Source organism: Vicugna pacos, chromosome 15, assembly GCF_048564905.1.
Source record: "Vicugna pacos chromosome 15, VicPac4, whole genome shotgun sequence".
Taxonomy (NCBI): Eukaryota; Metazoa; Chordata; class Mammalia; order Artiodactyla; family Camelidae; genus Vicugna; species Vicugna pacos.
The window spans coordinates 8014184-8036023 of NC_133001.1; the positions used below are offsets into that span (position 1 = coordinate 8014184).

At 54.2% G+C, this 21840-nt stretch overlaps 1 protein-coding gene across 7 annotated transcripts in view; it reads right to left on the reverse strand.

Annotated features, from left to right (window-relative positions):
• Positions 1-267: 267 nt before the first annotated feature.
• DYSF (dysferlin) overlaps positions 268-21840 on the reverse strand; it is a 200057-nt gene continuing 178484 nt past the window's right edge. For all 7 annotated transcript variants that reach the window (XM_072937578.1, XM_072937574.1, XM_072937576.1 and 4 more), the window contains 11 exons: positions 20971-21141; positions 20216-20358; positions 18046-18185; positions 16773-16861; positions 16475-16570; positions 15921-16062; positions 11768-11867; positions 7002-7180; positions 5198-5307; positions 3889-4036; positions 268-541 (listed from right to left, as the gene is read on the reverse strand). In XM_072937578.1, the coding sequence (XP_072793679.1) occupies positions 503-541; positions 3889-4036; positions 5198-5307; positions 7002-7180; positions 11768-11867; positions 15921-16062; positions 16475-16570; positions 16773-16861; positions 18046-18185; positions 20216-20358; positions 20971-21141 (1357 nt within the window). In that variant the 3' untranslated portion in view covers positions 268-502. The remainder of the gene's footprint in view (positions 542-3888; positions 4037-5197; positions 5308-7001; positions 7181-11767; positions 11868-15920; positions 16063-16474; positions 16571-16772; positions 16862-18045; positions 18186-20215; positions 20359-20970; positions 21142-21840) is intronic.

Sequence of the window (21840 nt, forward strand, 5' to 3'; positions counted from 1 at the left end):
GTGGGAAAGGAAGAGACCATGCCTGAGGGAGGAAGGCCCGGGGGTGGGGAGGGGGGATTCCTGGAGCAGAACATTCTGGGTCCCCAGGCAGGCCAAACACCATGGCTCAAAGCCCAGTCCACCCTACCAGTCTTGTTGAAAGGTACACAGTTCTGCTGGGAACACTGAGCCAGAGGTGGTACACACCCCTCACACCACCCACCCAGACACACGGCCCACACCGTCACCCCCATTCGGGAACCACAGAGATACACACAGCAGCGCCGCTTTGTGGTTCAAACTGTTTTATACTGAAATACATCGGGGCTGATCCCAAACAACGTTGGTGGGGGAGAAAGAAATGATGAAGCGGGGAGATCCCAGGGCTCGATGTCACCAACACTCAGAGCACGTGCCAGTCCAACTGTCTGTCTGCCCACCCCGGCAGGAGTCAGGCCTGGACGTCCGGAGGAGGTCAGCTGAGCCGGGCAGAGGAGGCAGCCAGTCCCAGGTCCGAGAGCCCTCAGCTGAATGGCTTCACCAGCTTCATGGCAGCATAGTTCTGGAGGGAGGGAGGAGGCAGGGACATGTGGTGACAGCTGCCGGGGACTTGGAGGGGGGAAGGAGGCTCATGCACTCAACCACCGCCTGCCCCTCGCCTTCACCGCCCCACCGTGCCCACGCTCTCCCGCCACACAAGCCCACACCCTCCTGAACTCCACTCACACCCTCACCCGGGGCCTGCACTGCCCTGTCCTCTCCCCCGTCAATCCAGGGCCCACTCCCAGATCCCAGCTGGCAGCCAGGAGGCCGCTTCTATCAGACAGGTGGCCTGAAGGCATGGCTCTGATTCTCCCCACCCGCCTCCCACACTCCCACCATGGGAACCCAGGGCCCATTGGCGACCACGCTCCTGTTCAAAACGCAGAGAGTTGGGGGGGGTGGTGCTCGGGGACGACCCACCACTCAGGTCAGCACTAGAGATGGGTCACCCCTGATTAAGCTCTGGCTGCTGCAGGACTGGGCAGGAATCTCCCCTCCCCCTTCCTCCCCCCAAAACCATGAAAACACATACAACACAACACAGGGCTCCTAATTGGGACAGCATGTTCCCCAGCGCCGCCCGGGAAAGCCAACTCTGGAAACAAAGCCGCGGCTCCTTCCCCGCCAGATCGCCTCCTGCCTCCCCACGCTGGCCCTGCTCCCGGCTGCCTCTGCGGGAGAGCTGGGGGGAATCGGACAGGCTGCCCTCCTGGTCCCCCTCCCAGGGGAATTTCCAAGAGGGCAGGGGATTAGGCCAACAGTGGGGAGCAGGCCTGGCCTCGGGCCCCTCTCCGCCGAGACCTGACAGCCGGGTGAGGGTCACGGGTCTGGGACCACCAGGTGACTGGAGAACCCGGCCCAGCTTGGAGCAAAGGCTGGAAGCAAAACCAGCCTGCAGCCTCTGAGCCGGGCCGCGCCTCTAGCCCTGACCCCTCACCTAGGATCTGACCTCACGTGCCAGCTCTGGGAGAGGGAAGGCAGGCTTGGTATTTGAAAGGACAACTTCTAGAAGATCTCAAAGGAGAGTGCTGCTGCTAGCTGGGGACCCAGGAGACGGGGAGGGCACTGACCAGGGCCTGCCCGCGGAGCCTGGGGCTGAGGCTGCCCTAGGGATGACACTGGATCACAGGCTGGCAGTGACTGGAATCTTCCCTCCTTCCCAGCCAGGCAGCGGGGCCTCCTTCCCCAAGGGCCCTGAAGGCCTGGTCTGCTGCCCAAGTGCCTTGCAGGACAGACCCGGCCGGCCAGGGGCAGGGCTGGGCAGAGGAAGGCCGGTGGTGATGTTTGGGCCTGTCCCTGCACACCGTCTCGGCTCTTCGGCAAAAGGCTGGCTTGACGAGCACCCCACCCAACCCCAGGGAAGGCCAAAGAGCTCCCCTACCCCCAGCGCCAGTCACAGCAGGTCAGCGCTGACCCAGTCCAGCCCCTTTCTCAGACGGATGAGAGGGCCCCGCCATGGTCACCAGAAGTCACTGGCAGAGCCCGAACCCAGCCAATAGCTCCTGACTCCACATAGAGCTCTGTCCCATACAACAGTGACGCTCAGACCTTAATGTCCCCAAGACAGAGTCCAGCAGACTGAGGGCTGGCTCAGGACTCTGCACTTCTTAGCAGCTCCCTGGTGCAGCTATGCTCCTGAGACCACCTCCTCAAGGAGCCAGCGTCTACATCAGCTCCCTTTTGCCCCAACTCCCTGGCCCGGCCTCACGGTGGAGCATTAGACTGTCCCCTGTGCCCGCCTCGTCCACTGGCTTCTCCTTGCGGGCTGACGACTCCCCTGCAGCAGAGCCTCGTTGCCCTCTCCCTCGACCACACGACACGCCCTCGCCTCCTGGACACACTCCTGGACCCGAACGATGGCTGGGTACCCCCCAAATGAGAGGCGGTGAGCCTGAGGACAGGCCAGATGGGGCCTGCCCCAGGGAGGAGACACAGAGGACATGGAGGTGCAGTCCTGGGCCTGACCCCAGACCCCGGGTCACGGCCATCCTGGCTCTAGACCCTCCTTTGTCATTTAGGGCCCAGAGGGTAGCCGGGGCCCAGACGTCCAAACCAGATGTCCCCTCTGCTGTTCCCACTGCTCACGATGTTTGGGCCTGAAGGGGACGGCTCTGTGGCTTTAACTCCTCCTTGTAGGAGGCACACTCTGCTGGTGCCAGGCCTCGCCAGCTACAGCGGGAGAGCGCGCTCCAGCCCCCTCCTTCTCCTGAAGGATTCACCGCGCAAAGAGCTCACAGGTGGGTAATTCCCGGAGAGCACTGCCCGCTGTGGGGACAGTGTGCTTGGCCGGGGACCTGGCCCTGACCAGGACTGTGGCTGCAACCCTAGATGGGGAGCTGTGCACAGACTGCCTGCAGCCCTGAGCTGGTCCCTCCTCTCTCTGGGTGTCTGTTTCTTTCCATTCAAATCAGGGGGACATGGAGTTGATTGAACCATTCTCTCTACTTTTATATGGGTTTGAAGTCTTCATATTAAAAAGTAAAATAACAAAAAATTAAAGAACATTAAATATCAGGTGTCAGCCTGGGAGCACTGCGATCCCTTCAAGGTTTGAGGTGCCATAGACCCGGGGGGGCTGCTGTGAGGGCCAGGGAAGCAGGGCAGGGGAGAGCCCAGACCCTCCTCCCTCGGAGGGGCCCCCGGCCTCCTGTGGCTGGGTGCAGCCGCCCCCGCTAGTGTGGCCCTGGTGACCCTTAGTCAGGCAGCTGCTGGCTTCTCACCAGGTAGAAGGGGTCCCAGTGTTCACTGTGCCCGTGAGAGGCTCCTGGCCCACCCTCTGCTCGCCCACACCTTGCCCCACACCCACCCCGCTTCAGGAGACAGGACACACTCTGCCGGGGTCCTCAGGTGGGCACTGAGACTCTCTCCCAGCCCCAGGTCCTCCTGTGCTCTGGACCTCAGCAGGCAGCATCTTCACTAACAGGAGCCGTTTCCTCCACTCTGCCGTCCACACTTTCGCTTCCCTTCCAGACCCACATTCTCCTTTAAGAAGCTTCCCCTGCCCATGCTTGCCCAAGGGGCTTCACCTTCTGCCAACCTTGATGACACTTTCCAGGAGTTTGCTGAGGACACTGCGTCTCCCCATCAAGAGGGGAACTCAGATTCCCCCTCTTGGACTAAGAGCTCCCCAAGGGTCTCCCCACCAGCCTGGGGGCTCCCCAGAGCAGGGGCCACGTCTCCCCCATCAGGCCATGGACGCCCCAAGGACAGAGGCTGCTGCTCTCCACCAGACAGGGGGTGAGCTTTGAGGACAATGACAGACTCCCCTGAGACCAGGAGCTACTGGAGGCCAAGGGCTGTACCTCCCGCATCAGACCAGGAGCTCCTCCGAGACCGGGCCTGTGCCTCCCCGTCAGGCCTGCTCACCGGGAAGGCGTAGACGAAGATGCCCAAGAAGAGCAGCAGGACGAAGAGGATGATAAAGAGGATGATGGCCCACCGGAACCGCCGCCACAGGATGAACTTCATGGTCTTGTACGGCGAGGTGAACCAAAGGAAGGAGGTGTCAGGGCGCCTGCAAGAGAGATCCCAGAGGTCAGCGGGGCGCCCCCCTCTACCCACAGATCCCACCCCAGCCTCAAGGACCTCAGCTCCAGTCCCCAGACCCAGCCCTCGGCACCTGCATCCCCGCCTCCTCCCAGCCTCTGCTGCGCTGTGAGTACCCTCTCCTCTTCCTGGTGTCAAGCCCTGCACATCCTCAGCCACCCTGTCCAGCTCGCCCTCCCTGCCGCTCTCTCCTTCCTGACCCAGGACTAAATTACAGACTGGAGGTTTGGGAGCTGGGCAGAGCCTCAGGGGCTCCACGTTAGATGAGCTATGGCCCACTGAGCCCCAGATAAGCTAAGCCACCTGCCAAGATGCACACGGCTGGTCCACAGCCAGGGAAGGGTGGCAGGAAGTGAACCCAGAAGGCTGATTTTCTCTCACTCACAACCAAGAACCTCAAAAACTTCCCCTAGGTCAGCCTCACAATTCAAAGAGCAAGCAGGATTTTGTGTCTCAATAATGGCCACTTTAACGCCTGGCTGCATGCCGCTGGGGCTTCTGGGTCTCTCCTGTCTTTCCACCCAGATCCCAGCATCCCTGGGCAGGGGTGCCTCTCACAGCTCTGCCAGCCCGTGGCACTCAGGACAGCACTGTGATAAAGCATGCCGTCTGTCTGAAGTCTGACTTGAGCCGAGGAGAAGTACCCAGCAAATGCAGCCCCAACCACAGGAGGGCCATGGAAGGCAGCTGGGTCAGAGGAAAGACTTTGATCAGGCTCCAGCGCCAATCAGACCAGGCAGGAGACTTTCAGCTTCACCACTTTCCTTAGAATGACCTTACTTAACTTTGCTGAGATTGTTTCCTCATCTGTAAGGTGGGGATGCAAATTAACGATTGCCCAGCAGGGAAGGGTCCATAACATGACATTCACATGCCGTATGACAGCACGCTGGGCCTGCAACCAACCGCTGCCAACAGCGCCTGCTTCTTGAATCAGCTGAGATGCCTGGTGTGCCCTGGAAATGATGTCTGTCACCTGCCACGTAACAGTGTGCCCTCGGATGAGTCGCATCCCCCTCTGGGCCCTGTGGGCCTTGGGACCTCTGCGTGGCTATGCAGTGGGCCTCCTGTACTCTGGCCATGCCTCCCAGTCCCCTTGGGCATCAGGGGTCAGGGGCTGGGCACCAACCTTGGGTCCTCGAGTTTCGGGTTCATGTTGGGCTCATCCCGGCCCTGGCCGGCCGGACGCTCCTCGTGCTCACTCTCCGCTACGATCTCCAGGGTCATCTCCAGCTTGCCCTGCGGGGACAAGAGGGACCTGGTCAGGGGCACAAAGGCTCTGCCCCGTGGCTTGGACAGGAGCCAGGCCAGGCCAGACGTATGGGCCACTTTATAATATCTTTTTAAAAAGATGTAAGAGGATCTGATTATAAAAGTACCTGCTCTTCATAGAACATTTCAGAACTATAGAGATGTATAAAGAAAGGAGATAACTCAGCCGAACTTCTGCTATGTGGAGATAAGCACTCAATACTTTATGCATCAGGGCTGTTTTTCTCTGCTCATATGTATCTGTGTGTGTATATATATAGTTCTATAGCTTGTTTCTTTCATTTAGGAATGTATTACATTTTTTACATGTTTACATTCTTTCAAATTTGCTTTTAATTGCTATAAAACATTTATGCAATGGTTGACCAAAATTAAACAATTTCTTTTGGTTCATTTAGGTTGTTTCCAACTCTTTGCTGTTATGAATTATGCTGTAACACCCCCAAAAACTAAATTTTTAATTTTCTTTCATTATTTCTTTTGGAGAGATTTTAGAAGTGGGATGTCAAATTTCAAGGGCATAAAGATGTTAAGTCTCTGGCTATGTATTGCCAAATTATTTCCCTAAGTGGTTAAAATCATGAGCCTGTTCAGTAGCAGTAAATGAGGGCCCTGTCTCTCTGCCATCTTCACCAGCAATGAGCAGTTCTAGTTTGGGCTTTTTTTTTTTTAGCTTTCTTGAGACATGGCTGACAAATTAAAATTGTATCTATTAAAGGCATACAACTTGATGGGTTTTTTTTTTTTGAGCAGTTCCAGTTTTTAAAAATTCTAATATAATACATAAGAAATGTTTTCACATTTTAAAACATTCCTTTATTTCATTACTAGGGGGAGTGAACTTTTAATATATTTAATGGCCTCCTGTACTTTGTGTATTATCTATGCAAGCCCTTTGCTCATTTTTCTCTTGAGGTGTTAGTATTTCTTGTTAATGGTTATAATTTCTTATCCAACATGGATATTTGATTTCAAGGGCCACTCTGGGGGTTGACTGGCTGCCTGCCATTTCTAGGTACAATTGACCCTTGAACAACATGGGTTTTAACTGCGCAGATCCACTTATACACAGATTGTTTCCAGTAAACAGCAGTCACCCCCACCCCCTCATTGGCAGGTTTTGCATCTGCGGATTCAACCAACCACTGAGGGCCAACCAGGTTGAACATCTGTGCATTTTTGTATGAGTAGGTTTCTGGAACCAATCCCCAACGGATATGGGGGGACACTAATACATCATCAGTCATTTACCTCCTCTGCAGAGGAAGGACAGTTCTCGATGGTCCCCCGTCACACCCCTGAGCAGACCTCTGGCTGGGAGATTAGTACCAAGACAGTCCCTTGTAGGGTCCTGCTCAAATGGGAGCGGCACGACCCCTGTCCTCAGGAAGCCCAGCCCAGGACACCGGTCACTGGGAAGACCAAGGAGCAGAGTATAAACTAAACAGGGTCCAAAGGAGACGAAGGCATCTTTTGATTTAAATAGGCTTCCCTGGGATGCGAGCTTCAAGGAGAGGAAGGCTGAGAACCATCAGGAAAGAGGCACAGTGTCTAGGGAAACACAGGGGGAGGGCAGGAGAGAGGGACAGGAGCATGTCTGTGCCCAGGGACTTCCATGACAGAGCCCCCTGCACCCCAACTGGCCGGAGAGACAGACTTACCGCCAGTATCTTCTTCTCACCCTCGTCCGCCACACAGGGCCACCAGCCCTTCACTGTTTTCTGTTCGAAAAGGGACACAAATCGCTCCGGGTGGAAAGCGTCATCCAGCTGGTCCAAGGAGCACTTCTCGGCTGTCTTGGCGGGCTTGGGCATGCGGTTGAGGTCCAGCTGCAAAGAGCCTGTGGCAGGGGAGGGTTCTTTGGCCTGGGGTTTCTCAGTCACTGCCAGCCTAGGGCCACCCTGGGGCTGGGCAGGTTCAGAAAAACTCACAGCCACCTTTCAGCTTCTATTGATGGCCTTGGCCCCGTGGCTCAATCCCCAGCTCCCCACCCATTGCCTCTCATTCCATCCATACAGCTTCCCAACCATCTATTCATGCATCCATACACCCGTTAGTCTCCCCTTCTTGATTTGCCCTTAACAGAGCTTCCCACCTGCTCAAATATTCATCTTTCATTCAGCCATGGTCAACACCTACCATCCATCAATTCTTTGAATTGCTTTTATTGCAGTAAAATATATATAAGATAAAATTTGTTATTTTAACCATTTTCAAGTGTGTACCTCAGTGGCATCACTTAGAGTCACGATATTGTGCAACCACTGCCATTACCTATTTCTAAAACTTCCTCACCCCCAAACAGCGTTCTGCACCCATTAAGTAGTAACTCACCATCCCCGTCTCCTCTCAGCCCCTGGGAATCTCTAATCTACTTTCTGTCTCCGTGAATAAGCCTATTCTGGAGCGTTCAGATATGTGGAATCATGAACTATTTGTCTTTTTGTGTCTGGCTTATTTCACTTGGAATAATGAGTTTTCCACATTCATCCATGTTGCAGCAAGTATCAGTACTTCATTCCTTTTTATGGCTGAATAATATTCCATGGTATGTATATACCACATTTTGTTTACCCATTCATCTGTTGATTGGCACTCGGGTTAGTTCTGCCTTTTAACTAGCACTGTACAAGAGTTCCAGTTTCTCCACAGCCTCTCCAACACTTGTTATTTTCCAGTTTTTGCTTTTTTTTAAATAAGTGTATTATCTCATTGTGGTTCATCCACCAATTTTTTCATCTGCCCACCTAGTAATCCAAGCAGCTGTCTTTCTGTACTTCATCTACTCATCCATTTTATCCATCTTCCCCTGGAGTAGCTCCACCTTAGGTTGAGCCATATGAAAATGCTGGTATTTAACTATTTTTGACATAGAAAAACAGCAGTTTCATGTGGTTTCACCTAATCCAATTCCAGCAACATAATGAAGTCAATGGGACTGAAGCATAGGGCACTGACAGGAGTAAGTGAGGGATACTCTAAAAAATACTTTCTGGGGCCAAATTAAAGAAAGTTTTGAAAACCATGCAAAAGAGACTAGATTTGTTTCAGTGTGGAATGCTCAGTTACTGCAAATATCCACTGATTGTATCATTCCATCTAGCATTTGTTGAACTCTGCGTCAACATTCATCTATCTATCCACCCATCCACACATCTCCCCATCCCTCAGCTATAGATGAATGTTTATATCCCACTTTAAATATGGTCCCAATATAATATTAAGTAAAGGTCAGGACATTAAACCCTATATACAATACACATATAGTCTACATATGCACATGCACACAAAATTATCCCAGCATGATCTTCATAAAGACTGTAAAGAAACAGGATTATTGTTCAATGGCAAAACTATAGATCTTAACTATTACTTTTAAAATAAAAGTAATAAATATTCAAAACAAGCAAAATAGTGATTAGAAAATACATTATGGAGGGATAAAAAAGAAATAATAATACTGTATTGTATATTTGAAAGTTGCTAAAAGAGTAGATCTCATCACAAGAAAAAAATTTTTAACCATATGACTTAATGTGGTGATCATTTCACAACATACACAGACATCAAATAAAAAAAGATAACTTTTGTGGAGTTAAAAAGTAGTAGTTTTTTAATAAAATAATGCCATTTGCTGCAACATGGATGGAACTGGAGATCGTCATTCTAAGTAAAGTAAGCCAATAAAAGAAATAAAAATACCATATGATATCACTCATACATGGTATCTAAAAAAAAAAAAGACAAATGAACTTATTTGCAAAACAGAAACAGACTCACAGACATAGAGAATAAACTTATGGTTACCGAGGGGGAAGGGAGTGGGAAGGGATAAACTGGGAGTTTGAGATTTGCAGATATTAGCTACTATATATAAAATAGATAAACAAGTTTATACTGTATAGCACAGGGAACTATATTCAATACATTGTAGTAACCTATAATGAAAAAGAATATAAAAACGAGTATATGTACGTATATGTATGACTGACCTATTATGCTGCACACCAGAAATTGACACGACATTGTAAACTGACTACAATTAAAAAGTAGTCGTTCTAGTAGTCTTATTTTTATTTTCAAAAACAAAAGATGAGTCTGTTTAATTTTATTTTGGGCATTGTCTTCTCATTCAATAAAATGCAGGGGTTTTATCGTTTTAAAATGAATTTTCTAAAGCTTCACTCCATAAAGGAAAGATTGACAGATTGATGCTAAAGAACTTTTTCAGTCTGCAAGCAAAAAAGAGCCCATAGAAAATCAAAAGGTGAAACACAGAGAAGTGACTTGGAATGTATCCTTACTATAGAAAAGGCTCTGAAAATCAATAGTAAAAGATGAACATCTCAAAACCATGACAAAGAAAATCCCATCAATAATGTGGATAATAAATATACTTTTAAAGTTCTGCCTTACAAGTAATGAAGACATACAGAGGAAGGTAAAAATGAGGCATCATATTGGTAATTTTTTTGGAAAAAAGATAACACTGGTAGCAAAAGTTTAGGGAACATGCTGCCCTTAGAGTCAAACAGGACACAGGTGGGAATTTTAAAAATGTGCAATCTCTCTAGAGGGCAACTGAACAAAATGCTTCAAAAGCCACTAAAATGTACAAAGACCCTCAAAATCTGTTGCTTAGAGTTCAAGAAAGATATTACAAAGGGTCCAAAGACGTATGCCTAGGGTGTGATGCATGTCACACAGGAGGTCCTGGAGAAGAGCCCCATGGGGTGAGGGAGGGTTAGTGAGGCAGGATAAGGTGCATCTGGGTGACAGGCCGTCAGGCGGGACATGAAGTATGATGGTGCAGATGCAAATGTCAGATAAATAACTCCTGACGGAAAGAATGCTCTTAAAATACTAAGTTTTCCCCCCAAAATCAAGATATAAAACAGTACGTATAATATAAACCTATTTTGCTATCTGTATGCCATACATATATGTGTATATATGTATCAAATACACATGTAACATCTATGTGTTTGCTTGTGAAAGAAATAACACACGCCAAAGCATCAGTGGACGTTATCTCTGGGTGGTGACTCTATAATAAAACAGGAAGGGGAGGCATTGCTTATCTCTGGTTTCTAATTATTCTATAGGAGATTGTGTATCCCAGAATAATACATAAAATAACAAAAGTCCAGTTTGGCGCTGTGATTCTGACACCCTGAATCTTTTACAAGGAAGTCCCGGAGCAGCTCCCAGTCCTCCCGTCGCCGGTGACCGGGCTGATGATCAGCCCGACAGGCAGGCAGCCCTCCTCCCCATTCCTGCTGGGGCTGCTCCTCAGAACGTCCTCTGCAGGGGCCCATGGGCTCAGCAAACTCTGCAATCAAGGGCCACCAAGGAGGGCTCCAGTGACTCGTCCAAGCCCACCCATTCCCAGGTGGCAGAGCGGAACTAGAACCCAGGACTTGTGACTTCCTGGGTTGCCTTTCTCCTGGGTTCACTGTTTTTTTTCACCAAGGTGAAATTCACAGAGCAAAATGCACCATTTTAACCATTTTAAAGTGTACAACTCAGTGGCTTTTAGTATATTCACAGAGTTGTGCAAAACCACCAGCACTAATTCCAGAATATTTTCATCACCCCGCAAAGAAACCCTATTCCCATTAGCAGTCACTCCCCAACCCCGCTCCTCCCAATGCCTGGCGACCGTGTTCTGTCTCCGTGGATTTCCTATTTCAGACGTTTCATGTAAACGGAATTGTACAATATTTATCCTTTTGTGTCTGGTTTCTTTCACTTAGCATGTTTTCAAGGCTCACCCATGTAGCATGAGTCAGTACTTCACTTCTTTCTGTGGCTGAATAACATCCCAATGCATGGACAGCCCACCTTCTCCCAGTTAACTTTTACAGTTGTGATGGGCTCACGGCCCCACGTCTTACCCCTGTGAGAGCTTGTCTCCAGCTCCTCCTCCTCCAACCCAGTACTCCCTGCCCCCTAGTCAGGGTTTCAGCACACTTCTGCCCAACCAGAGTCCTGTCTAGGGCTCTGGGGATGGACTGGGTGTGTTCATTTATCAGTCAGTAACTGGGGTGAAAGGGCACAGATTTAAGCCCCTCACTCACTAGACTCGTCTAGACTTGGGGAGGGGGTGTCCTGTCAAGTGTGAGGCCAGACAGCCAGGGACGGCCAGCTCATGCTTGCACTGCCTTCCTCCTCTCCTCTCTTCCTCACCTGAGTCCCACCATCCAACCTGGTGCAGCGCTCAATGCCACCTCTGGAGACAGGCCACCCTGCTGTCCACTCTGATCGCCCTGGCACTATTCTATGTCATGGACCTCACTCAGTGCCAAGGACCAGTGACCCCGCACTCCCTGATCTTCCCACCAGCCTTCCCAAAAGGCCCAAGAGGGGCACACGCACACAGCAGGGGTTCTGGTGCAGGCTGGTGCTGACCGGAAATGGTGCTCACCCAGAAAGTCATCAAAGGAGAACTTGTCGTTGTCCCAGATCTGGAATATCACTCGTGCTGGGATCTTGCTCTCGGTCTTGTCCAGCCTCCAGAAAGCATCCTGGCTCAGAGGAGGAAGCAGGGAAGCAGGATTAGAGAGAGGCAGTGGTCCCTTCCAGCCTGGAAGGCTGCCTGGAGGAGGTAGCAGAATGGGACATCCCTTAGGGACTTGCCAGAGCCAGGCACTGGCAGGAAGACTGCTGAGACCCCAGGACAGACAAGGGCCCAGGAGGGTACCATGCAGGCTTACTGCACATCAGGTGGCTCCTTTAATCCTCGAAATCCTGTGAGTCAAGGTTCTCATTCCCATTTTACAGATGATGAAACAAAGGCTTGGAGAAGATAAGAATTTGCCCAAGGTCTGACAGCTAATAAAAACAACATTAATATTACACATCTAACACACTAGGCCTTTTCCACTATGAAATCATTTATCCTTCCAACAGCCTATGAGGGAGATACTATCCTTGCAGCTGAGGAACCCAGAGCGAGTAATTTATCCAAGTCACACAGCTGGGAAGTGGCACGCTAGATTCCAACCCAGGCAGTCAGGTTCCAGAGTCCTACTCTCACCAGTTAATCCTGCTCTGCCCATGTGATCTTGGGACAGGGTGGGCTGGCTAGGAATCTGGGGGCCTGCTGTGAGTCGCCACCCCACATTCACCTCCAAGAGCTTGCCCCAGAGCAAATCAAAAGCCCCCGGCGCTGGAAAGTTCCCCACCCCTCGTGCTCCCCTCTCCCCACTCCAGACCAGCCAGCCTGGAACAGCATCATCTCGGGCTTCTTTCCACAGAGGCCTCGTGGAGCTGCTGATGGGTGGGGAGTGGGCTTGCTGGGGCCTGGATCACCCCTGGGTCCAGCCACACACAACCCAAAGGGCCGTCCCTGGGGCCTTGCCGCACCTGTCTCTGTCCATTCACTGCAGCTTTCTCTGAGTGGGTGGCCAGGGGAGGAAACACTCTGACCACCCTACAGATGGTGGGTGGCCAGTCCTGAGCGCCAGGTCCCAGCAGGGGCCTAGATCCAGCATCAGGGGGAGAGCCTCCATGGCAGGTCGGGGAGCACTGCTCACCACGTAGGGCCTGTCTGGCCCCGGGGCCCCTGTGCACACAGCGTTGCTGCCCCGCTTGTGACCACTCCAGATCACGCGGACCCCACAGAGCTCCCACACTGAAGACTGTGGCCAGCGGCCCCTGGGAATGATCACCTTGCAAAGTCGCCGGCTGCAGCCTGGACTGCGGCCCCTGTTGGTGAAGGGGCTCAGGTTCCCACCTGGCCCCTGGCCCCTGACTCCCAGCCCCCATCTGGTGCCTCCCCTTTTTCCAGGCCCCTGCTCTCTTGCAGGTGCCTCCCTCCTCTGGCGGGCCTTTTATGGCCAGCTCCGCAGACCCGCCTGCACAGGCCGCCAGCATCCTCCATGCCTCTGGCCGGCCTGGTTTATGGGCTCAGTAATGAGCCAGAGGTTCAAACGGCCCCTGGTGGGAGCAGCTGGGCTGGGGCTCCAGCCTGGGGAATGGCCCCCCAGGTCCCAGGCACTCATTATGCTCCCGGTCTGGGCCCTTTTACTAGCTGTTTATTTGCAGGGTGGGTGCCTGACGCGCAGGCAGGCCCCGGTGGGTGTGCTGGGCTCCAGGTGGGGAGCCGGCCGGGGCGACCAGCGGTGGTTCAAAGCAGCCGGATGAAAGGAGACCTTGTACTTTACGACAGTCTCGTCTGGTTAATGGGGTCCCTGGAGGGCCTGCCTGCCAGAGGCCCTGAACCCCTCGGCAGAGGGCTGGCTCTGCGGCAGGACTGGGGCGCCCAGAGGCTGTGCGGTGCCCAGCACTCACCACCCCTGACTCAGACCTTCAATTGGTGCCTCCCCCGGGGGGGTACATCACCCCTTGTCTCCCAGAGTCCTTTCTCCCAGAGGGGCCTGCTGGCTCTGTCTCCTGTCCAGCTAGTCCCTCCCTCACTTTCCTGGTTGACTTCAGGACCCCCTGACTGTTTCTCAACCTCCTCTCCTGACCTCTGCCACCCCTCCCTCCAGCCATTCTCCCGGAGCCACGCGGGTGGAATTCCCTTTCCCTCAGCCCTCCCAGCTCCCCATGTGCCTCTCCTGGACTCCTTTGTCCTCCCAACCCAGCATCTCCCATGGTCTTCTCGTTCTCCCAAGGCTAGCCCAGGCCTTGGGGCCATTAGGCCAACTGGTCCCTTCCCTCAGCCCCTCTCTTCCTCTGGAACTCCACCGTGGGTCAGCCCAACCCTCTCCTTCCTTGCTGGTGTCTATAGTGCAGAGATGAAACCCATGGTGGCCAGAATGGTGCCACCTCAAATTCTTCATCAGTGACCCCAGTGGGGCCCTCAGAACTGCCGGGTACCACCTGTTAGCTCTCAGGTCCTCGCTTGCCCCCTTTTTCTCCCTCACTCCGCATAATAGCTACTTCCAGCCTTTCTCATTTGTCTAAGTCACCTGCCACAGTGCCAGGAGATTCTCTCTCCCTACTTTGTAGGAAAAACAGAAGCCTCTGCTTCCTGGAACTCCTTGCCCACATCTCCACCTGTGACAATGAAGAGGCGGCCCCGCCTCCCATGTGTGCAGGCCAATTTGGCATCTCTCAGCTGCCATTCCCCATCCACACCTCGCCTCTTGTGGGGCTTGGTGAGCACGGGAGGTGGTCCCAGCCACCCCTCCCCATTCCCTCTGTCCTCAGCAAGGACAGGTGCTGTTTGACCTGGAGCTCTCCCCGGCACATGCAGCGTTTGCTTTGTATGGAAACATCTTGTGATACACAAACACACTGAGCAGAACAAACAAAATTAAACCCACAAACAGGCTAGGCTTTCCTTGACTGCATAGCATCCGGGGTTGTGGCTAAACTCTGCTTTCCGGCAGGCGCTGTGCAGCGATCCCTGGATGGAAGAACGCATTAACCTTGCTTAACCCACATTTTCTTTTGTTTGATGGCTTCAGAATGTTCAGTGGAACATTCTGGTTTCTCTACAGGGCAGATGATGCTGCTTGGGAAAGGTGTCACATGGAAAAGATGTCATGAAGAGAGTTAAGAGGCCCGAGGCAGCTGAACTACACCATGCATTTCCCTTCTTTAAGCCATGCAATCAGGACGGAGAGAAGAGTCATAGAAGCTTTGAGGCTTGAAGCCTTGCACCACCTCTGGAAGGAAATCAGACCAGCAGGACGTAAGCACCAGAGAGGCACTCTCCCTGCGGAGCAGGAGAGCGCCCCGCAAGTGGAAGGGATTCTAGGCAGGCAGCAGCAACAGAGGGGCCCTCCACCTCCAGGCAGCTGACCGCCCGCAGCCCCCTCCCACCTGCCCTGGGCGCTGCTCCCCAGGGGCACGTTTGGGGCCACCACCCACCTCGGGACCCTCCTATCTCAGGAGAAAAGAGTTCATGGCCCAGATGAGACCCAGACTCGGAGATGCTGCCCCACAAAGAGCTGAGGTCTCTGAATCTGAGAAAGAGACGGGCCTGGAAGGGCAGAGCCACTCCCAGTGACTACACAGCCTGGACAGTGGCCACAGGCCCCAGGCACAGAAATGTGAGAGAGAAAGTAGCCGCGGGGACTTGGCGAAGCAGCACCGAATCCAAAGAGGGCCCAATCCGCAGGCCAGCCCAGCCCTCTAGGGCCGCTGTCCCTATGGGGCCTGCCCCACTGCCCTCTGATGACCGTGCAGGGTTTCCCTACCAATGTTCTCCCCACTTGGACCCCCACGGCCCTTCCTGCTGTGTGGTTTGTTAGGATCTGGACTTAACTACATATCATGGTTGGGGCACTGGTGTGGGGGTGGTTGTGGGATGGCGACAATGCTAAGCATGGCAATGGTGGCAGAAGCGGAAGGAGAAGAGGGGATGGCGACATGGGGTGGTGGCTTTAGCAGTCATGGGAGCAGTGGCGGAAGCTACAGTAGTGGCACCAGTGATGGGACAATGGTGGTGGTGGTGACACTGTCCAATGGTGGTGCCTGTCACGCAGTGATGGCCGTGGAGATTGCAACAGTGGTGGGGCAGCAGCGAGAGTCTGACAAGGGCAGGGCTGTTAACTGGTGGTGTGATCCCGCTGACATTGGACAGCACTGGAACTAGCACCACTGGGGACAGGAATGACACTCACCTTCTTGGAGATGATGCAGACTTGCTCGGCTGGCAGGTAGTCAAAAGGGAAAATGAACCTCCAGTTAAAGTTGCCTTCACCTCCCAGGGACCGGTAATGCACGTCTGTCTTTTGCTTGTGTTCTTCAAAGCCAACCATCCAACTAGACACACACATTTTAGAGAATATTGTGAATTAAGGTTTCCACCCCAAGGTGCATCCTCAACGTAAGCAAACAAAGGGTTAAAGTCAATGAACTTAGTTAACGATTAAGAAAAAATAATCCCCAAGAAATCATGATGTACCAAATTGTGCCATAAATGTTAAAATCTTCTAGCTTCTCCCTCGAGGGACATCTTCAAGCTTTGTAAGTTCAACTCAAAAATTAATGCAGAAGAACTCTGGTGAGGGAACAACTCCCTAAAGGTGGGAGCCACTCCCATAAGACCCCTCCGTTTCTTGTTCTCCCCTTCCCAACGACAGGGCTCCCCGTTTCCCAACCGGAGCACCATCCCAGGGGGCGCAGGGGTGACGCCGTGGAGCTGGGACCTGGGGGGTGGAGGGTGACTCCCTACCCTTTCACATAAATGTCGCTCATCTTCTCCCCGGTGATGCTGAGGTCGTCCAGGAGCACATCCTTGGTGTTCCAGATAATACAGCGCAGGAAAAACCTGCAGAGAAGGTGACTCAGAATCACGCGGACTGAGAGGCCAAGAAGTCAGCTCAGCCAAGAGTCTGAAGCTTGCCTGGCTGGACAGCCGGCCAGGCCCACACAACGGTGAGGTCTGAGCCACCCAAAGCCCGTCCCAAAAGCCACCTCCTGGTCCCACCCGCCACCCTGCTCAGCTCTGAGCCCGGGCTGGGGGACGTCACCTTTTGGCTCTCCGTGGGGTGATGTTGAAGGGAGGTCCCGGCCGCCCCAGGGCCTTAGGAAACAGGTCGACCCACATCTGCAGCTTCCCCTGGGGAGACACAACCCGGCTCTCTCACCACCCTCTTCATGCAGCCAACATCCCCCAACCACCTGCTCCATGCCAGATGGTCAGCGCACAGGACAGAGAAATGGCCCTGCCACGCAGAGGCCAACCACCTGTCGGGGAGGTGCCTCAACGGGACTACAGGGCCAAGCACAGGCAGAGCCCACCGCCCCACCGGCCGATGACTTGGGCAGTGCCTGGAGGTCAGGGGTCAGGGCAGCTTCCTGGCGTGGTGACGTGGGCTGAGTCTCAGTGCGCCAGGTGGAAAAGGGGAGGGGGGCGCCCCGGCCGAGGGAATGGTGCCCACAGTCATGGAGGGTCAGACAGCACGGTTTAGTCATAGGAGGCTCAGAGGTTTTCCACGACAGGAAACCACACTGCCTGCCAGCCCTCACCTCTCTCCCTCTCTGCAGGTCAGCTGTCATCGCTGCCCCAACTTAACAAAGGAAAGAGCGGGGGCTGACGTAACTTCTTCAGGTTCAAACAGCTAGAGCATGGAAGGGCTGATGTCTCAGCACCTGTGGTGCCACCCTGGGGAGCTGGTGGCCACACCGCCAAGCGGAGGAGCGCTCGGTTCGCGACAGCAGCGAGGATGCTCTCTGGGTGGCCACAAAGGCACCTTCATGGCTGCCTCAGCCGGTCTCTGCCTGTAGCCTTTTCTCTCCTCCTCCTGCTCCAAACCCCAGCACTGAGCTCACCTGCTCCGGGAAGCCGCCCGTCTCAGCCCTGGGCCCGAGGTCCCTCGGCTCACCCTCCCTCTGACTGGGTGTGTCCCCGGCCCTCCTGAGGACTGCTCTGCTGCTCTGTCATCCAGGCGAGTCACCCTGCCTGAGCTCCCCACTGCAGCCAGCACAGGGCCGGTGACAGAGGAGGACACCTGGGGCCTGGCTGAAAGAGCTGCCCTCGTGGGCGGCAGAGGTCTGGCCTACACGGAGATGGAGGAGGCTCAGGCCCAACCCCCAGGCCCTGAGGGCTGCAGGGAGGCCAGGGGAGGCCAGGGGAGTCCAGGCTCAAGAGGTCCCCTCTCAGGCCACCAGTGGTGACCACTCACACTGTGGAGAAACAGCGCAAGGAGGGAGTAGCCAAATTGAGGTCCCCATCAGTGCCTCTGGGATATCCACGCTGTCCCTAGAGTCAGGGGCTCTGGGGCCCGAGGATGGAGGTCCTACCTGCTCAATGTCCGGCTGCAGGGGGCTATAGAGGGGCCGGGACTCCACGTGCTCAGGGACCAGGCCCTGCTGCTGGAGGACGTGCAAGGCCAGACGCTCCTCCACTGGGCCCAGGTGTGGGTTCGGGGCCCTGCCAGCGTCTGCCACGGAAACAGGAGACAAAAAAGTTGCCAGAGCTGAGTGAGCAAGAGATGGCAGGGCTGCCTGGGTGCCTGGGGAAGCTGTTAACTCCGCAGCCTCACCCCAGCTCAGACACACTGCTTCTGGCCGTCAGGCCCTCACTGTCTGTAGGGGAATCCTTGTTGTCCACAGGTTCCGGGCTTAAAATTCAGATTCCCCATCGCCATCATCTCTACCACGCCTCTTCCGCAAGCTCTTCTTCCTTTTTTCCCACCAACACAAATTTTCCCCAACTCGCCAAAGCCCACCCCTTCCAGGAAGCCCTTCCTGACTGCTCTCAGCTCTGAGCCTCGGCAAGCTCTTCTCCCAGATCAGGCATCTAAACGTTCCCAGTACTCCTCTGGATCATGCAATCTCTTGCATTAGGAGCAGAGGCTGAAATGACGGCAGTAACAGTGAACACTTATAAAGCAGGAGCCAGGCCTTGTTCTTCAGAGATGTTAACAGGTTTGATCCACAGAGTAACCCAAGAAGATAAGTGCTCTCATTACCCTCGTTCCACAGATGACAGAGATGAAGCGTGGAGCAGTCCCGCAGACCAGCAGCAGGGCAGCTGAGATCACACGCTCATTAGGAAAGGCACATAATTGGATGTGAACACCCCTCCCAGCCCCCTCGTGCTTCCCAGTACACCTGGCCAAGGGGTGGGTCATAGGCTGGTGCTGTGGGTGGGGTGAGGACACAGGGGTGGTTCTGGCCCTGATAAGCCTGGCCGACCAACCAGCACCATGAACTTGGACCCCCCATGACAGAGACCTGGACTAGGGGTAGGAGGGTCAGGTGTGCCATGTTCACCAGCACACACACACACACACACACACACATTCATCCAGCAAACCTGCCCTGCCCATTTTAATAGATGCCACGTAGGAAGCAGCATAGCATCCGAGAAGGACCACCGGGCCAGGAAACTGGTTCTTTCTGTTCCTAACTGGCTGGGTGACTTTGGGCAGGTTGTTAACCACTCTTAACCTAAACGGCCTCATCTGACAGGCAGATGTCAGGCCCCATCAACCTCGCTTTCTGGCTTTCCTGTCCTATGAATTTATGACCATGAGCCCTGGTCCCAGTGCTTAAGCTGCTCACAGGCTAGCAGAAGGAAATGAGACCACCCCTAAAACAGACCATGTTCTGCAGGAAGAGAGTACAGGGCGGAGTGAGGGCCTAACGGAGAGGAGCCTGGCTCAGCCATGACCTCGGAGAGTCAGACAAACAGAAGGAGGGGGATCTGGGATGGGGGAGCCAAAGCCTCATTCGCCTTTTATAACCTCAGCACCAGGTCTGACATCAAACATCTCTGAACCCAGCAGGAGGTGAGGGGCCAGCTGGACCTGTAAACACCTCTGAGGAGTCTGAGCTGCTCTGGGTGGGCAATGCGGGCCTGCGGGCATCTCAGACATGCGGGGAGCACATGGCAGGACCCGCCACGTGAGCACTGAGCAGACCCAGGGGCAAGAGGGGGGCAGCAGGGCTTCCTGCCACCTTTTGGATGTATCAGGTGCAGGAGCTGTGACTCGGGGCTCGGAAGGTACCACTGAGGTCCAGCTGGCAGGCTAGTGCGATGCAAGGAGAAAACTGCCTCAGTGGTGGGCTGTACCCGAACTCTGACCAGTCTGATCACCCAAAGCCAGAAGCAGACCAGTCCTAACCATGACCCCGACCTTGGCTTCAGACTCACCCCTCATCTTGCCCTCGGATGGGCCCCAATCTGGCCTTGGACTGAGCTCTGACCTTGAACCACCCTGCCCCCGGCCCTACCTTGACCTCTCATTTTCACAACGATGTCCCAGGTAAGTACTGGTGCCAAGAATACCAAGTGCAAGTTTAGCCCGTCTGTGCTGCCCTGGAGGGACCCGAGACCACAGCGCGCTGGTGCGGGTTGTGTCCGGCGGTCATGTCCGGCAGGTCATGTCCGGCAGGCCCCGTCCGGCAGGCCCCTTTACTGCAGGGGAGGGCCAACAGGAGAGGAGGCGGTAGAGACACAGCTCACCTATCTCTTCAATGGTGTATTCTTTATCCTGAAACACCACGCGGTCTGTCCGGTACACGGGGGCCTTGACTCGGTGCTGCTGGCAGAACAGGTGGAGGAGCTGGGAGGGGCGGAGCTGATCCCTCCACTGGTTGGGTCCAGAGCTGAGGCCCAAACACAAGACAAAGATGAGACGTTCTGGGACACCAACGAGGGGGAGGGGCGTGCAGTGACCCATGTACCCACCCTCACGGCACCGCCCCACCTTCACTTTCACCGCAGGCACCCTGTGTGACTGCTCATCATGACTAGGGAGCCCATTTTACACATGGAGAAACTGAGGCTCCGAGACAGAAGGACTTCCTTACATACGCACGGAATTGCAGCGTAAATGTTTCCCAGGGAATCAGCCCCAAACAAGACCCCCGTGGGCAGAAAGTGGGCGGGAGCTGTCCACACGTGGACACCTTAGGGCCCAGCGGGGCATGTGGCTGTGTCCCTTCTCCCTTCCCGCTCCAGGCCCCTTAAGGAGAACTGGATTATAACAACGTGAGAAAGAGCCATGTCCTTAGAGTCAGACAGGCAGGTTCAAACCCTAATTCCAAAACTTACAAGCCTGGGCCTCAGTTTCCTTATCTATGGAGTGGGGACAAAATCCCGACTGGCTGAGCAAGCGAATGTCTGAGAAGCCCTTGGCCCAGGCCGGCACACGGGCCTGAGCTGGGGGCTCAGGCCTGGGGCCGCTGTCAGAGAGCAGCTGGCGCCCATGCACCTACACGCAGTAGGTCTGTGGGAGTCCACAGCGAGCCCCAAACTTGGACAGCAGCCTGTTCTCCAGATCGATGACTGTCTCCCCGATCTTCTCGTCCTTGGAGAGGAGGTCGTAGTCATACAGAGTGACCTTCAGGTCCTTCTCCAGAGGCAGAGTGCAGGTCAGCTCGAACATCCTGCGGGGTGGGGACGGGCCCTCGTCATGATGGCGCCAGCTCCCGGAGATCACCAGACACAGCGGGAACTCCAGTGGGTGGCAAGGCTGCAAGCCGTCCCTGGCCTCCTCCTCCCCTCTCAGAGTGGCCTGCAGCCCACTCTCCTCGGGTCTCCTACAGATCTCACAGCACACCGCCCACTCCGGGAGCTGGGCTGGTGTGTGTGTGTGTGTCTGGCTTTGCCAAATAATCTGAGCTGGGCATAGAGCAGGGGCCTGTCTGATGGACCGCAGAATGAACCAATGAATGGGCAGAAGGTTAAAAGTGAGGTTTCCACCAGGACACCTGAAGACAAGAGATGTGAAACTCCAGACAGGTGCCAGAGCTCTGGAATTTACCAAGGGGATGGCCTGGGATCCACTTTCGGGACTCTTGGGGCCTCACCCCAACTTCCAGAGTTGGGTGGAAAGAGGATTTGTGAGATTTCTTTGGAGAGAGTTCCTGCTGTGCTCCGAGACTCCCCCCCCCACCTCTGTGGAGGTCAAGTGTGGAGGTGTTATCCCTTCTCCCCTGAAATGAGTAATGAGTTCTCTGCAGGCGGGAGACACAAGCCTGGCACCTGACTCATAGTCGGGGAGGTGCGAGCAGCCTGTGGCAGAATGTGGGATTTGGGGGGGGTTGTTTGGGAGGAGCTACGCTCCCATCCTGGTGGGACACCAA